At 37.8% G+C, this 18,255-nt stretch overlaps 1 protein-coding gene across 6 annotated transcripts in view; it reads left to right on the top strand.

Annotated features, from left to right (window-relative positions):
- The window catches only part of LOC145985018 (uncharacterized), a 61,522-nt gene that overhangs the window by 36,515 nt on the left and 6,752 nt on the right, over positions 1–18,255 (top strand). For all 6 annotated transcript variants that reach the window (XM_083118518.1, XM_083118517.1, XM_083118519.1 and 3 more), the window contains 2 exons: positions 11,494–11,634; positions 14,528–14,645. In XM_083118518.1, coding sequence (XP_082974644.1) covers positions 11,494–11,634; positions 14,528–14,645 — 259 coding nt within the window. The remainder of the gene's footprint in view (positions 1–11,493; positions 11,635–14,527; positions 14,646–18,255) is intronic.

Consider the following 18,255-nt stretch of genomic DNA (forward strand, 5'->3'; position numbering starts at 1 on the left):
TATATGAAAATTCTGTTACAGGGTTCCCACACACCTGGAAAACCTGGAAATCTCAGGGAATTTGAAAAAAATATGAAAAAAATACAAATCTCAGGGAAAATCTTGTAATTGATTAATGGTTCCCAATGAAGCAAAACTGAGGGATTATATTATTCTCCTGTCTGTGGATAATCCAAGCTGTTGTAGCATTTCTCTTTCAGCAAGGAACTCATATCTATTTGTTTGTCTGTTTCTTGTTTATAAATGTGATTCCAGGGCTGGTGACCAAGTGTATACCCTCATAAATTTTGCACTTTTTAAAATTTAATTAACCGATTTCGATCTTTTACATGACGTAAAATATATTTCAAGATGTGGAAAACTCATAATAACAGGGTGGCGACAGACCTGGAAAACCTGGAAAACCTGGAAAAGTCAGGGAATTTGAGGTGTCAAAAAAAGTCAGGGAAATGTCAGGGAATTTCCTCTTCATTGACCTTTTTTTTAAAATTTATTTTGACACCTCAAATTCAAACACTCTTTGGAGGAAAATTATTATAACTCGGGTACTATGGGAGCAATCTACTTCGGATAACTTTTGTTTTGCACCTAAAACATTAGCGCATGTAACCATGTACAATTCAGAACGCCGGACCAAGGAAGGGGGCTTGGGCACGAGACCCGAATTTTAATTGGAAAAAAACATAAAAATCTGGAGTTTGCCCCCTCTTCTCCCGCTATTTTGGGGAGAAGGCGCAAACTTTAGTATTCCTTTCAAAGAATGTACATTTCTCAAGAGAATGAAACATGTTTCATGTTCTTGGGTGCCATACAAGTTGAATAATAAGCCAAAATGTGATTTTTTTTTTACGAAAAATATGTAATTTGCATTTTTTGAGGAAAATTGCTATAACTCTGGCACTATGGGAGCAATCTACTTCGGATAAGTTTTGTTTTGTAGCTAAAACATCAGAGCATGCAACCGTGTACAATTCAGAACTCCGAACCGAGGAAGGGGGTTTGGGGTGCGCGAGCCCCGAATTTCAATGGAAAAAGCAAAAAAATTGTAGTTTGCCCCCTCTTCTCCCACTATTTTGGCAAGAGGGTGCAAACTTTAGTATTCTTTTCAAAGAATGGTCATTTCTCAAGAGAACGTAACATTTTTCATGTTCTTGGGTGCCATACAAGTTGAATAATAAGCCAAAATGTGATTTTTTTAAAGAAAAATAGGTAATTTGCATTTTTGGAGGTAAATTATTATTACTGTGGCACTATGAGAGCAATCTACTTCGGATAAGTTTTGTTTTGCAGCTAAAACATCGTAGCATGCAACCGTGTACAATTCAGAATGCCGAACCGAGGAAGGGGGTTTGGGGGGCGTGACCCCCGAATTTCAATGAAAAACCATAAAAATCTGGAGTTTTCCCCCCTCTTCTCCCGCTATTTGGGAAGAAGGCGCCAATTTTAGTATTCTTTTCAAAGAATGGACATTTCTCAAGAGAACGTAACATTTTTCATGTTCTTGGGCGCCATACAAGTTGAATACAAAGAATTTTATTTCCTAAACAGTATACAAGATATGGTTACATAGAACGATTATTATTATTATTTTTTTTATGTATACGGATAAAAGTAGTCAAGCTACTTTCGGAGGTATGTGCTTATGCCCTGGTACCTGAAAATTAACCCAGGGCGTCAGTTCCGTGAATTTTTTACGGATTCCCCCGCTTTTCTTTGATTCATCCTTGATTTCCATTATTTTTTTAATTACAATAATTCATTGTGACATTGGCAAGAATGTCCCAGTGTGAAGAACCAAATTTGTTCGGTTTTCCTGAACAAAGTTGGTTTCACATCATTCTACAAGGTAAGAAGATTAAGATAAAGGTTAGAAATAGTAGGAAGTAAATAAGTGTTAGTGTTTAACATTAATATTATTTATGATCACAGATACGAAATTACATAAGTGTGTAATTGGGTGGGTAATGTTTTCTTAGGATAAGTTTTATTGTGTGTCGTGTGCATTAGTGTTGATGGATGAGATGAGGAATGGACTTTAACACGCTTCTATTATTGTTAAGCAGGGTCTATGTTCTAGTATGTTATGTTTGAGATAGTGAGAGTATTATTGGCTTTGAGATGTACGTATTAATAGTAGGAAGAGATATGAAAGAACGAGTGGTACCTGATGCAAGGAGACTTGCGGGAGACCAGCAAGAGTTGGTCGGACTGGGATGAACATCGGTACGACGGTTGGTACCCGGGACATCATCAGGAAGGGAAGAAGTAGGGAGGGATTTCCTGGGAAGTATCGGGTACATTAGTACGTTCGGTAGTGGAAATATAGAGAATTGTCAAGAATCAGTGAGAGAAGTTTGCAGTGTGTTTAGTAACGAGAATAAAGAAGGGGGTGTAAGATTACAATTTAAGAAAGAAACGAAAAAGAAGAATCTTGGTTAAATTCGGTTGGTTCCTAGGTCGAGTCCTTGCAGTGTTATCCTTTGCCTTTCTCCGGGGAGACGTAACCTTTTTTTGTTTTGGCGTATCACTGTCTTCTGTATTAGTGTCTCCTTCTTGATGTTCCTGTGGGAGGTTCTGCTTCATTATCCTCTTGGTGATCTTAGTCCTAAGGAGGGATGTCCTGTTGTTGAGTTTGTCGAAGGTGGATTCTTTGTGATCTTCTGGGGGGTATATTACATTCCGGAGGTAGGGGTTGAATGGGGAGGTGAGTGATGCCGGATTTGAAGAGGGAATGTTCCTCTTTCGACACCAGGTTTGTTAAGTCGTTTAGTGACGTAAAGTGCTCGGGATTTCTTATTAACTGGTACGTGTTGAAGTTTGGTAGCTTTTGTCTTAAATCTTCGATTTGTTTGTTTGATGTCTGGCAAAAGAAGGCTTTATGTTCCGGTGTGTCCGTCTCGGTTTTACATTTCAGGCATTTATCAGTCTGTCTGAGGTTGTGCTTATATAGGTGTTGACCGTAGGGACCGTGTCCCGTTAGGAAATGTATGAGACCTCTCGTGGGATGGAAATGGTCCATCGAAAGTCGTTCTTTTATGTTTGGAAGGAAGCTGTGAAGTCTCCTTCCTTGCGTAGATTGTGTCCATTCCTGTTGCCAGACGCTAAACAAGTGGTTGTAAATTTCTGGTACCGTGGCAGGGCGTATTCCAATTAGTTTATAGATTTCGTCCTCTTGTCCATTTCTAAAGTAATACTTTGATGCTCTAGTTTTAATAACGATTTCAATAGGCTGTAGGCCCGCAATCATGAGAAGAGCCAGGGTTGAGGTTGTTCTGAATGCACCCGTTAGGCGAAGTATCACTTTGCGTTGTGAAGATCTCAATCTGTTTTTAATGTACTGTTTACTGGTTTCCATGGCCCACAGGGGCGAGCCATAGGAAATAATAGAATTATATATGGTAATGAGATATGATTTTATGTGTGATAGTGGAAGGTTGTAGTTTGCTGAACTCAATGTGGCTAGACTGTTTATAGTTGTTTCGGCCTGGGTTGTTGCCAGGGCTATGTGTCTGTTAAAAAACATCTTCTCTTGAAGAGTAATGCCAAGGTATTTAGCTTCTCTTACTCTTTTTAAATTTCTTTCTCTGAGTTTGATTTGAGGGTTTCTTTGTAACTTCCCCTTAAGGATAATATAATGAGTCTTTTCCGAAGCTATTTTGAGTTTAGCATGATCACACCAATTGGATAGCATATTGATTGCAGTGGATGCTTTATCTTCGATTTCCCTTCTTGAGTTACCGGAAGTGAGCATGATAATGTCATCCGCATAAGCTATGATCTGGTCTATGTGTGGATGGTCTTGTAGTTTCATAAGCGCAGGCTCCAAGTTAGTATTCCAAAGCTCGGGTCCCAGAATGGAACCCTGAGGACAACCTTTTGACGTGATCTTACTCATTTGTAGATCTGGATATTTGATGCTAATTTTTCTGTTAGAGAAATAACTTTTCAGAAGTAGGAAGAGTGTACCTGGGCAGTTCATATTTTTAAGTGTTTGAAATAGCCTGGGCCACCACAAGTTGTCAAATGCCCCGGCGATGTCCACCATGATTCCAACCATGTACTTGTTTGGAGTGTTTTGTGTTGTAGACGATAGCAGGCGTAATGCATCGTCAGTGCATTTACCTTTCGTGAACCCAAATTGTATCCCTGATATGGGTTTGAGCAGGCAAAATTCTTTGAGTCTTTTTAGGATAAGTTTCTCGAAGAGTTTTCCCAAAACGTTGAGAAGGCATATTGGTCTGTATGAATTGACCCTGGTTTCATCTTTATTTGGATGTTTCTTGATGATTATTAAGTTTGCTTCCTTCCAGGTCTCTGGGAATATCTTCTGAACAAGGCACTCATTAAATAGTTGAGTAATGTAAGGCGTAAGTACTGGGGTGATTTCTTGTATTATTTCCACAGGAATTCCGTCTGGTCCCGGGGACTTCTTCATTTTCATGCTGCTTATTTCGTTTTCTACTTCCTGGGTAGTGAAAGGTAATATTGGTGATTCTGGATATGGCTGGTGATAGATTTTTCTTGTATCCTTATTTTCCTCGCTGTCGTTTTCAGGTTTGTCGTCTGGTATGAGATTCTTCATTAAGAAGTTGATGGTTTCTTCCAAGTCCTTTGTCATATTCGTGTTGTTCTCGTCATTAATTAAGGTGGAAATGGTTTGCGGTTTTTTTATTTTGCCGGTAGCGATTTTGTACGGGGTGCCCCATTTATTTATTTCCAGACGTTTTTCGATGAAGATATTCCATTGTTGTGTCTTATAATTTAGTAGCTCGGTTTCGTATTGCTTTTTTTTGGCACGGTAAATCTGGAGGTTGGCATTTCTGTATTGTGCGATGATGGATTGCCAACCAAAAAAATTGTAGTTTGCCCTCTCTTCTCCCACTATTTTGGCAAGAGGGTGCAAACTTTAGTATTCTTTTCAAAGAATGGTCATTTCTCAAGAGAACGTAACATTTTTCATGTTCTTGGGTGCCATACAAGTTGAATAATAAGCCAAAATGTGATTTTTTTAAAGAAAAATAGGTAATTTGCATTTTTGGAGGTAAATTATTATTACTGTGGCACTATGAGAGCAATCTACTTCGGATAAGTTTTGTTTTGCAGCTAAAACATCGTAGCATGCAACCGTGTACAATTCAGAATGCCGAACCGAGGAAGGGGGTTTGGGGGGCGTGACCCCCGAATTTCAATGAAAAACCATAAAAATCTGGAGTTTTCCCCCCTCTTCTCCCGCTATTTGGGAAGAAGGCGCCAATTTTAGTATTCTTTTCAAAGAATGGACATTTCTCAAGAGAACGTAACATTTTTCATGTTCTTGGGTGCCATACAAGTTGAATAATAAGGCAGAATGTGATTATTATTTTTTTTTACGAATAGTAGGCAAGGTAATTTGCATTTTTGGAGGTAAATTGTTATTACTGTGGCACTATGGGAGCAATCTACTTCGGATAAGTTTTGTTTTGCAGCTAAAACATCATAGCATGCAACCGTGTACAATTCAGAACGCCGAACCGAGGAAGGGTGTTTGGGGGCGTGAACACCGAATTTCAATGAAAAAAACAACATAAAAATCTGGAGTTTGCCCCCTCTTCTCCCATTATTTTGGGGAGAAGGCGCAATTCTTAGTATTCTCTTCAAAGAATATACGTTTCCAAAGAGATTGAAACATGTTTCATGTTCCTGGGTGCCATACAAGTTGAATAATGCCCCAAAATGTGAAACTCTGTTCGGAAATGTGGCATGGATATGTTGCAGAGGGGGCGAGAGGGGGGAGGTTGGTCATCAATATGAATTTCCCAGGCTTGCTCCAGACCTGTGTCAGATTTTCCACCCAAACATAAGAGTATGAAGGTCCAAAAAGCACATTCATTTCGTAATCATCACCATGATACCATATGGTATCATTGGGCGAGTACGGCCTTACTCTGATGATACCATATGTATCATCGGGGGAGTAAAGGTTAAGCCTCTAAATATTACGTGGAAAATCCATTGAATTATCATTTTTTCTTGTCCGTATGGGAGTAGTAAGGGGACTTGTCAACAGATGGACGGAATAAGAGCAATTGGCGCCGTCCGATAGTTGTCGGACGTCGTTGTAAGGCATTTTGTTGGGCAAACTGAAGGAACATGGAATCAAATAGGTTCCATTGATACATACAATTTTTGTCGAATATCTCCACCCGACAAAGTATCTCACTACAAAATGCGACAGAAATTGCATGGACTGCAACATCCAACAAAAATTGAATGCATAAACAAGATGAGCTTTAGACTGCAATTATGCTGCCCAAATTTTATTACTCTACTGGCTCACTTCACCTTATTTAATGTAGCAGTGTTTACGAAGGTTTTCTTCCATCATCCTGAGGTATTACTGGTTTCGCACAAGTTAACGTACATTTTCAATGACATTGCACTATTCTTAGATATCAAGAAGAATCCAACCAAATGGGATATATATTGAATACTATCACGAAAAAGTGAAACATAAATCTATCTGCACTGGTGAACGTTATAAAAATTTGGCAAGTGCATGCTCCCAACCTCAAATTTACTGCAACACTAGTATTGCAATGAAATTGACACCACTCTCTCTCCTGTCTGTTTAAACTCGTGAGAGATGGTCATTAATCTCTCACTGAGTAATGCTAATGTCCAATATTATGAAATAAAATACTAATAATAAGTACGTCAATATTTTAATATCATATTTACTCGAATCATTCAATCATAAAAGCAAATCACTTTCTTCAAGAATTGACTCTTCTCTGCCAGCCCTGCTAAATTTTCACTTTCCATCTACTGATTTATACGAGGGGTGGCCAGAAAGTAATTTCCAATTAGTAGGGGCATTGATTTTTCGCAAATGCCAAAACCGTGAAAAATGGTAATGCTGCGAAGTTATGTTTAGGAATGTACAGTGATGTCTGGGCACATTTTTCGCCCATTTGAAATATCGAAATAATGCGAATTCGGCATAAAATGCGAATTGTTGGAGTTTTTAGCGATTTTTTTTTTTAAAATGTTCTAAAACAAGGAAATATTCCATGAAATCCAACATTCTTGTCTTTTCTAGGCCATGTTTGTGTACATAGAACATGCAAGTTTTCCAACATTTTACTCAAGAGTAAACTATACAGTTATACGTACATGGAATAATTCCGACAGCCACATTAAATCATGTATTTCCCACGATTTTTTCAACTTCTATCAAAACCATTTGCATCACAGAGCAAAGTGGCAGGGTTCTAACAGGAGATCGAGTGTGTATCTACCGTCACACGGGAGTCACATCTTCGTATTTGTCACATGAGATATGTTTGGAATTACCAAGCTAATTGCGCACATTTGGCATTTGTCAAGCGAGTAATAATGGAGCTCAGTCGATAGGGCATCTGACTACTATGCGAGAGACCCGGGGTCGATCCCCTGCAGGGGAGAACCGGGATGTTTTCCATCTACTCAAACTCCTCCGGAGCCCACCCAGCATCATATGAACCTGGTACCTTGAGGAAACTTTGAGGTATAAAGGTAGTCAGGAGCATGGTGCTGATCACATCACCCCTACCTTTAGCCGTGATCAAGAAAGTGTTGGGCCCTAACTCCACACCGCTACTATACACCTTCATGGAAAAGTGCAGGGGAACACTTTACTTCCTCAAAAATCTGTTCCAACATATGAAACTGTCACGAAAATACATAGACCATGTGACCTACAATTTAAAATAATAGTTTAAAAGCACAATGTAGTATTACGTTTTGGTATATTTGGCACATAAATGTTCTAAAACAAAATCGCGAATTTTGGGAAACGTAACACTAACAAGTCAAAAAAGATAATGCCAATTTTTGGTGCCACAATATATCGGTATCTGTCACGTGAGAATGATTGGTTTTAATTTTTTGGGTGTATCGCCACTTATGGTCATTATGCACCCTTCAGTATATATGGGGAAAATTCCATTATCTAAAATCCTTACCTTAAAATTAAAAAAAGGGTATGGAAAATAACTTTCCCAAAATAACTTTCAAGATATCAAACTCTCATGAAGAGGCGTAAGCCATGCAACTTACAATTTGAAACAGTAGTTTAAAAACACCATGAAGGTATAATTTCAAATATTTGCCAGAAAATACGCTAAAATGAAAATGTGAATTTTGGGAAAAATAACACCGTATATTAAAAAAATAAAAATAAGAAAATACACCAATTTCAAAAAAATAACAAAATATCAAGGTCCCTACCGATTAGGCATAAATAAAACAAGAATATCAGTTGTAATTTATTGCATTAGTAACAGTGAGTCCTATCCTAATTTTCAGCATAATCACCACCATTGTTCTGGCATTTGTCATAGCATTTCACTAAATTTTGTATGCGCATGTGTCTGACAGCAAAGACTGGAACTATCTCTACCGCAGTGTAGCGGTCAAATCCTTGCCCTGCCAGAAACCTCTTCAGTTAAACAAACAGATGAAAGTTGGTAGATTCAAGTCCAGGGCTGTACAGGGATTGGTCCAAGATATCTCACCTGAAGTGATGCAAAGGGTTTGCGTGTACTCAGCTGTATGGGGTTGTGCACATTCGATTGGCCTTCCGTGAATTGTCTGAACCATCGTCTGACCATACTATCACTCACGACGTCTGGTCTGCACACCTCACACGATTGCTGGTGGCTCTGTGCCAAATTTTGAGCATGCAATGTAGACTACATCGCAGTCTGTGGTAGACTGTATGAGAGCTGCAATCTTTAACCTAGAACTGTCCTCAAATGGCTGCATTGCAACTGTACCAGATTACAGCTACATGCCACTTCTTCCTGCCTGCATGTGTGTGTGTTGCTCTTCGACCACTAGTGCTGCATATAGGCACCATTGGAGCTTTTTTCAGGATGCCCCTCGTATATGAACTTTCAGAAGCTTTTATTATTAGAGTGTTCCTGTTTTAATATGTGGTTAGCTAAATCAGGTGCCTATACAATGCAATTCTATAAATTCCTTGCATTAAATTTCTAATACCTACATACCCTTTTCGTCAGCATTAATGGTATAACTGCACGTTGTCAGTTTCATGGTACTTCACTTGGATATACTGTACCGAGGCAGAAATCCCATTGATAATGTAAGGAAATATGACACTTTATTTTCTTTGATTCAATTGTTTCACTTATATGCAAAAGTTAAGTTGTTTGTGAAGTAGCTTTATGCATTGAAAAATGAGTCCGCATTCATGGGTCTTGCAAGCAGAGGGTTCCAAACCTCAGTGGAAATATCAACATATAATACCGAGAATGTATAAGGAGACTGATAAATTACAAATTGTATTTCTTAATCATTCACTCTTCACTCTTATCTCATTTAGTCGTAACTTTAAAAATAATCAAGTATTTTATTTTAAACTTGCTGTGTATGACAATATTCCGTAATCCTTCCCTAGCTTGTGAATTGTAGTAATTTTCCAAATTCACTATTTTGTAATTTGAATTCAAATGATAGAGAATAGAGAAATTAAGTCAATTTCATAAAGATAATATTGGTACTTAACAAATCCATACGTGGATCTGTATGAGTTTATTATTTCCATTTGCAAAAACATCGATTTAGTTTAGTTTGTAATTGTCAGGGAAAAATGTAAATTTTGTCCTGGAAAACCTGGAAAAGTCAGGGAATTTCATTTCTGCTTGTTTGTAGCCACCCTGAATAAAGATAACCTGATGTCTAAAGTTAACCAGTGTTCATCTGATTTCCCTTATTAGGGAGTAGTTTTAAGTTTTTTCTTCCTTCTTTTTTTACAAAATAGTAAAAAAAATGGCTATAGCAAAGGCTATTGCAGAACAATTAAAAAAAACTTGAAGCTTCTGAGAAGTAAAGTTTCTTAATTTGCTGTATCCGACATTAAGTACATTTCTTGTTTTATATTTCAGTCTCAGTAACTTATTATTCCTTTTTAAATTGGTACTAATAATTGTCACTTCATTTTTATATGTTTTAAAAATTCCAATAATTTGTTTGTCTTTAACTATTATTGTACGCATTAAAGATTAATTGATATTGTATCCATTTATAAACATCTATGAAAAGTGTGAAAATATTTCAATGTTCTATATCAGATATGTTAGAAATTGTTTCAGAGTTGTTTAAAGTTCTAGAAAACTGGTCATCTTTGTTCTTAATTACATGCAAAGAAGTGTAATTTTATTTTATTATTGAACTAGTTTTGTTATTTGCATCAGAAAACAACAGTAATAAAGAAGTTGAGGATGGTATGCCTATGAGGGGAAACGGAGGAGGCCATTGTAAAATTATAGTAGTCATTTATTTTGCATTCAATACTCTGGAAAAAATATGAGGATTCTGGAATACTCTGGGATATCTCAGGGAAAATGGATTTGGAGTTTGCGTGGGAACCCTGTGTTAGGTGACTGTAATGCAAAGATTGGCAAAGAAGAGGCATTTAAACCTACTATTGGTAAAGAAAGTCTTCATGAATTAAGTAATGGTATAAGATTAATTACTTTTGCAACCTCAAAGAATTTAATTGTGAAAAGTACCACTTTTAAACATAAAGATATCCATCCATAAATATACCTGCTCTTCTCCAGATGGTAAAACTCATAATCAGATAGATCATATTCTCATTGATAAAAGAAGGCATACTAATATAATTGACGTTTATTCACATAGAGGTGCTGACTGTGCCAATGGCCATTATTTAGTAATTGGTAAATTAAGAGAAAAACTCTCAGTGATAAATCATAAGCAACAAAATCTAAAAGCTCTATAATTTAATACAGGAAAATTTGCTGATATAATTAAGAAAGGTTACCAAATTAAACTGTCATAATAGATTCAATATTTTGCAGGATTTAAATGATGATGAAAATATAAATGAAACAGACGTAAATAAGAATTGGGAGCACATACGTAATTCAATAGAATCAGCAGCTAAAGAAAGTGTAGGATACCATAAACCAAGAAAAAGTAAGCCATGGTTTGATAATGAATGTCATAACCTCATAGAAATAAGAAATCAGGCTAGACTTAGGTGGTTAAATAACTCTGATGATACAAATTTAACCTATTATAATAGAATAAAGCGAGAAGTTAAGTAGGAAGAAGGCGCAGGAAGTCTATCACGTTGTTTCTTCGTGCTCACACAACATTTATGACGTTCGGCAACCCTGCCTGTGTGTAAGATAAGGGAAGTTCGTGCATGCGCTTGCCACGTTTCCGACCCAGCACACCGGTGGGAAAGTTTGTCTCACCTCTTGTACTGTACAATCAACATTTACTTCACATTTCCATGCATTAAGGTGTAAGCTTTTCAGGCAATATCATTTTGTATTGAATAAAAATATTTATTATTTCTTTACAGTGATCAATATGACCATTGTGATCCTTTGCGTAAAAGTCATTCATTACCTTGTATACATCGCTTTTACGACTGCCTCATTTTAGTTTCGTTGCACTGACATTTGACTATTGTTGCAGGTTTACAAGAGGAATGTCCGTATGCACAGAATCCAGATGGTGATTACATGAAGGTGCAAAATGTGGCTGTTTTCAACTTGCTTTCCAAGTTGGAACATGAAAATCAGCTGCTACGTAGTCAACTTGGTCAGCTTCGAGAAGGTAAGAGCTTGCTTTTCTTACTTCAAGATTATGTGACATAGCTTTGCATTTGTCTCGTTCATAATTTTATACCCACATGAAAATACATGAAGTCTGGCTTGAAAGTTTAGTAAAACAAAAATTAATAACTTTAAAGTTTACTAAGATATATTGTTATGATTTTCTTCTACCTGTAGGGCAACTCATAAGTTATCATGCATGCACGCAACTGTACAGTTTCTGTGAGCAAATTACGGCAATAGTCTCGATGGTCATGTGGACTCTGCAACAAAAGGCTTTGTGCATGCTTTCTCTTGACAAGTTAAAGTGTTACAAATATGAAACCTCATTTCTCACAGGAGTACAAATTTAGAGCAGGCAACAATGTTCACACTTTGTTTGTCTGAGTTGGGTTTTAAGTACACTTTATGCACAGATAGGCTAATTGATACTGGGCCTACAGCTTATGGTGGGATCCAAACCACTGTGAAATGTGCCTACACCGGGACCCCTTGATTACAAAGTGATGACTTTGTCACTATGCCATCGGGAAGACCCAATGTTCACACCTACATGTCGATTATGAAATAGGGAAAATGCCTGCAAGATACAGGAAGTTAACTTCCCATGTCAGGCAAGCAAGCAAAGTTGCAGATGCTGTTTTTGAGGAATTCTTACAGCTTATCAACAAAATGCCAGATTTCTTTCAGTGGGTATTTATAAGAAAAAAAATCTGTAGGAAATTTTGAACAGACCTATTTTCTTTTCTTGTTAGGGCATATCCTAAATTTTGTTTTAGTTATGAGGCTTATCCCAGTATTGTGTGATGCAAAAAAATAGCCTACAATGCTGAAATGACCATAATTTAAACAGCAATCAGTCAAACATAAATAGCACACACATTTATCATAGTTGTGTAAAATATTTATGTCACCCCAGTGGCTGAGCATTTTGAGTGGTGGAATCAAGATATTGCCACAGATCCAGGTTCAAGTCCTCGCGTGGGCATGGCTGTTCCTTTTTTAAGACTCATCAATTTCATCTCATATCTTTCGTTATCATCATAAATGTAACACCAAATACGATATAAAAGACAATATTGTACATAAAACTATGCTTATCATTTGTTATTACTACTGAAAATCAAGAGACACAATATTTTATGCAACTACGAGGAGCGCTCAAAAAGTAATGCCCCCGCATTCTTTTTTTTCTTCTCATTACTGGTTCAAGATATGGAAGTGTCCTGTTCCTCAGGTCGACTGTGATGCTTCCTTTGTTTGTGTGCAAAGTTTCACGTTCGACCGATAGGCGGTAGCAGTGTAGCGGTGAGTAAAGATGGCGGATCTGTGAGACACTCGTTACAGAGAGCGGTAATTGAATTCGTGGTGGCCGATAACGAAAGTGTGGTGAATATTCACAAACGGGTTATTGGCACACCATTATGAACCAGAGACAAAGAAACAATCGATGGAGTGGCACCACACACAATCACCAAGAAAGAAGTTGAAAACAACAGCCTCTGCCGATAAAGTGATGATCACAGTGTTCTGGGACATGTTTGGGGTCGTTCTTGTTGATGTTTTGGCCCAAGGTGACAGGTACATCAACATGTTGGAGCAACTGAAGAAACGCTACAGGAGAGTGAGACCAGACAGAAATGTGAAGGATGTGTTGCTTATGCATGCAAAACCACACAGGAGCCTGAAAACCACCGAGGCAATCACCAGATTGGGGTTCTCTGTACTCCCCATTCTCCTTACAGCCCTGATCTTGCTCCTACAGACTTCTATCTCTTCGGGCCAATGAAGGATGCACTGCGCAGTGTGAAATTTGAGGACAATGAGAGTGTTGTTCGTGCTGTGAAAACATTGTTGATGAAACAGCCCGCAAGCTGGTACAGGGATGGCATACAAGCCCTTGTTCCAAGGTGGTGTAAGGCCATAGCAGTGAAGGGAGATTATGTTGAAAAATAACATATATTGAGGATACATACAACAATATTCTGTAGCAATATCATTAATGTCACTTAAATATTAGCTGAGAAAAAAAAATTGGGGCATTACTTTTTGAGCGCTCCTCGTAAAAGGAATCACCTTTATTTAGGCCTCTGTCCCTCTTCCTCGCATGGAGATATACACATATACCTGACAAAAATAAATCTATTCATGTTTCCTCTTTCCCCCAAGAAGAAAAAAATTGAAGAGGAAGAACGAAAGTGAAGTCTTCTCTACCCTCATCATCAAAATAACTCCCGACTTTTCTTCATGGATCATGGGATATGCTGGATCCTTCAATCTTACCTTGTCATTGCTTTTTCCTTACATAGCATTCTTGAAAAGAGTGAATGAATAAAAAGGAACGATCAATTAGAAGGAATTGGACGTTTATCATAAATGAGAAAATATGAAATTATTATAATAATTTCTGTTAAAAAAATTCACCTCCATTACTCTTTACAAAATATTTTGTAATCTGAAACTGTATTTTCAACAGATACCTTCCTGTTATTCTGTTAAAATTCTGTTGTGCACTTGACAACCCTGAAATTACACTTCTGCAACACATCAATGCCTTGTGTATGTTGGGTTGTCTAATCTAAATGTCATTGTCCAGAAACTATTGGTGGATACTGAATCAAAATGATACAAAAATCACAGTTCCACTTTTACAAGTTTTTTTTAGTTTCACTAGTTTTTTTTCCTATTAAATTTATGCTAGGGTGCGTTACAGCATAGACAAATTTATGAATCTCTAGGTATATTCAGTTCAGATGTATTGTCAGTATCTAATTCTAGGCAGTATAGTTTGGCAGTTTATAGTATTATTGTATTCCTGTTAATAATTTGCTAATGATGCATGCTTATATTTGTTGTTATATAGCTTTTGTTTATAAACATAATCTTCTCAACAGCACTTGAAGATGTCAAAAAAGGTGGCTTCCTGCTCGTAGATGGACAGACAAAGGATAATCCTTGGATGGCCTTTATTGAACAGCTTAGGACAAACACAAAGAAGATTGAACATTCTGGGTAAGAAATTTACTCTCTATGTGTTTTCTAAATATATGAATATATGAGATGGAAGAAGGATTGTGACACTGATATCTGAAAAAACAGTGTGGCAAATTTTGTATTGAATTTGTGTATATATATTTTGTGATAGGCAATAGATTCTTTAGATAGAGCATAACCCATGCAACATTCCAACATTTTCATGTAGGTATATTCTCTTTTGGCATGTACCTGTATTTACGCTCTAACTTTCACTACATCATGGGACTTCATCAAGTTAGACAAGATGTGAAAACTAAAAAAAAAACATAGTGAGTATCAAGATGTTTACACCTCTATGTCAGACAGGGAGGGAGTTGCTAGCCAGACTGTAATGGTAAATATCTTGACAGGGTAACTCCTCCTTGGTTTTAACATAGCTGATTTTACATATGTTAACCTTACACTCACATTATCTTTTTAGTACGGCTGAGCGGATACTACTTTCAACCGATACTCTTACTGATTCCCACCGATACCGACACAAATTAAAAGTTGTTAAAAAATAAAGATAATCAGATATTAATATTAGCAAGTGAATATTTAGGGTGACCAGACGTCCTCCTTTTTAGTTGTCTGTCCGGACGGATTTTTTAGAAATCGGTAAATGTCCTCCTTTTTTTAGAAAGAGTAAGCTATAGCATCGACCGTAGCAAATGTTCTGCATAGAGAAAGCTTCCACACATAATGATATTCATATCACACGGGTTAAATATTAGAGCAATGCTCACCTAGCATCTGGGAGCTGAACATGATCAATTTATCGACTGGATCATTAGTAGGGGTGTGCGAGATCGACAAAAGTCGGTAAAAGAAATTTCCTTCCCGATCCCGACTTCGGGAAATGATTTCCAGACATTTTGGGATCCCGAGCAGTTCGGAACTTCCAAATGGTCGTTTTAAAAAGTGGTTAATTCTTGATGCTTTCTGCATTGTAAGTGTCTTAACACTTCTCGGAAATTGTTAGCTTTTATTTCAAAAATGAAAAAAAAGGAACTGACGTCAAATTCGCGATTTCCACAGTGTCGGGAAATTTTTATCATTCCCCGTTCCTGAAAATTTCCCAGCTCTGTCGGGAAATTGCAGATTTAACCCGTCCTGAACGTCGGGATTTAAAAAAATTCCCCGTCCCAACCAAAAAAAAGTTCTGTCCCGTACACCCCTAGTCATTAGTATGCATTTAACTCGTTGCTTCGCAATCTGAGACTTGTGAAACACATGTAATTTGAGCAGTTCCTTTTTGATTGACTGATATGGTTTATTTTAATTCCCTTTTCTGCCACTTTTCATAATCGCGAAGATGAGGATAAGCGATGATCTGATGATGGGACACTCACAAAGAACACCCATGCCCAGGCTGGGATTCGAACCTGGGACCTCTGGCGTTGTGGTGTGGTGTGCTAACCACTCTGCCACAGAGGTTGGCCAGTTCATTTTAGAGTCATACATACTCGATACAGAAACACGTAGTGAGAATTTTGAATACAAAGGCTGTCGCAGAGAAGGTGAGACAGATTTTTTCCTGGCTTGTCAACGCTGCCTATGATTTCTGCAACAGTTGCGTCGTGTAGGACGACTCATTCTGTTTCCATAGCAAGTTGTCGCATGTTGCGAAACCACGTTAGTGAGCAGCTGTGTTGATTTACGTGGAACGTGTTTCGTTTACCCCTCCAGGTTTTTGTGTATAACATTGCTTTTCGCGATGAATATTCAAGATGAACAATGACATGCTGAAAAAATTTGTTGGCGCTTAGGGAAATGTGCTGCGGAAACATATGCAATGTTTCAACAGGCATATGCCGATCAAGATATAGCCACAGTGTACCAATGACACAAGTTGTTCGAAGATGGGTGCGAAAAAGGTGCTTTCCTTCCGCATCCTGGACAAAGACCGTCCATGATTAACGAGACGCTAGTGAATACAGTTGCGTAGCATGCGGGCTTTTCAGTATTACGCGACGAAGAAAAAAAAATGACATTTTCCAGCATACAGACCGGACCTTGCACCCTGCAACTTTTGACTCTTTCTACGCTTAAAGGTCGCTTTACGTGGTCGTCATTTCATGACGAACAAAGAAGTGATCACCACAGCGCAAGTTTTCTTCAGTTCGCTACCCGACGACGAATTTTCAAAGACATTCTCAAAGTGGCAGGAGCGTATGGACGCTTGCTTAGCTGTCAATGGTGCCTATTTTGAAAAAGATGTACGTCTACTCGATATGGCTGATTCTGAATAAAAAAATTGTGGTTTGTACTTTTTTGTTTCATTTTAATGATTGTTGGAGGGGTCCATGTACATGCTTGTCTTTTAACTGCTACGCAGTCACGACGTTTTGACCTATTGCACTCATTTTGGTCTCAATCGGCAGCTAATGCACGAAATTTTCATGCTGGTACATTTGCTAGCCAATGGAGGTCGCTCTTTTCCTATACAGGAATAAGTCTCACCTTCTCTGCGACAGCCTTTGTATTAAGTCATATTTACTTTTATGAAATAATGAAGCGAAAGTGTAAATTCATCAATGAACTTGTAAGAAAATATCCAGCTTTTAAAGAATGGAAGAAAATAATATTAGGTAAAGTGTAAGGTGACTGTCACTTTCCCTTGCTCTTGAAAGAGTGCTAGAAATGTTCGTGGCATTAAAATCATATTATTTGACCTTAAAATTTAAATTCAGTTTTTTGGAAATGAGTTAAAGCGAAGCTTACTTGTTACATTTGGATTCACTTATGGTGATATTGCATTCTAATATCCATGAGTTGTAAATAGAGTAAAATTCTGTGCTTCCAACTATAGCTATTCTTAGTTATGATTGTCATGTGTTAATTAACTGATTAGAAGATTGATTTCTTTGGTTAAAAGTAAGAAGGAAGTTATAGATTGAGATAATCTGAAAAGTATCTGTGAGCAAAGTCTTGGTAGGTTTTTATATTGTTTAAATTATGAGTAATGGCAAATGAGTTGCCATTTTTTGCAGTCCTCTTTTTTTATGATTTTGTCCTCCTTTTTCGCCATGTTCTGTCCTCTTTTTACATGTACACTGGTCAAAAAAATTAGGGGAGCAAGCAAGAAATCCCAAAACCAAAGTTGGAAAGTCAAAAGTAGCAATGTATTTTGATTAGGTGAGTGTGTCCTCAACCAGTACAATACATGTCTATTGAGTCATTAGCACAACAGAGTTCTAGGCGTGATTTCTGCAAGGTACTGCACAAAATCGGAGAACAGCATGGTGATAAGACAACAGAAATGGACAGATACGCAACAGATCCACACCTCTAATAAGGCATGTGGTCGCCATGAACTGCTATGACAGCTGCACATCTGTTTTGCATGGAACCAATAAGGTTATCAATGACAGCCTGCGGGATATTCACCCATTCCTCCAGAAGGGCCATTTCCAACTGTTGCAGAGTTGTAGGCGGCGCTGGCCGAGCAGCAATGCGTCTTCCGAGTGTGTCCCACACATGTTCAATGGGATTCAAGTCTGGGGAGGATGCTGGCCATACCATTCGTTCGATACCCTCATCCCGTAGCATGGCGTCAACCAGACGTGCTCGGTGAGGTCGGGCATTATCGTCCACAAAAATG

Source organism: Lepisma saccharinum, chromosome 3 (assembly GCF_977018435.1).
Source record: "Lepisma saccharinum chromosome 3, izLepSacc3.1, whole genome shotgun sequence".
Lineage (NCBI taxonomy): Eukaryota > Metazoa > Arthropoda > Insecta > Zygentoma > Lepismatidae > Lepisma > Lepisma saccharinum.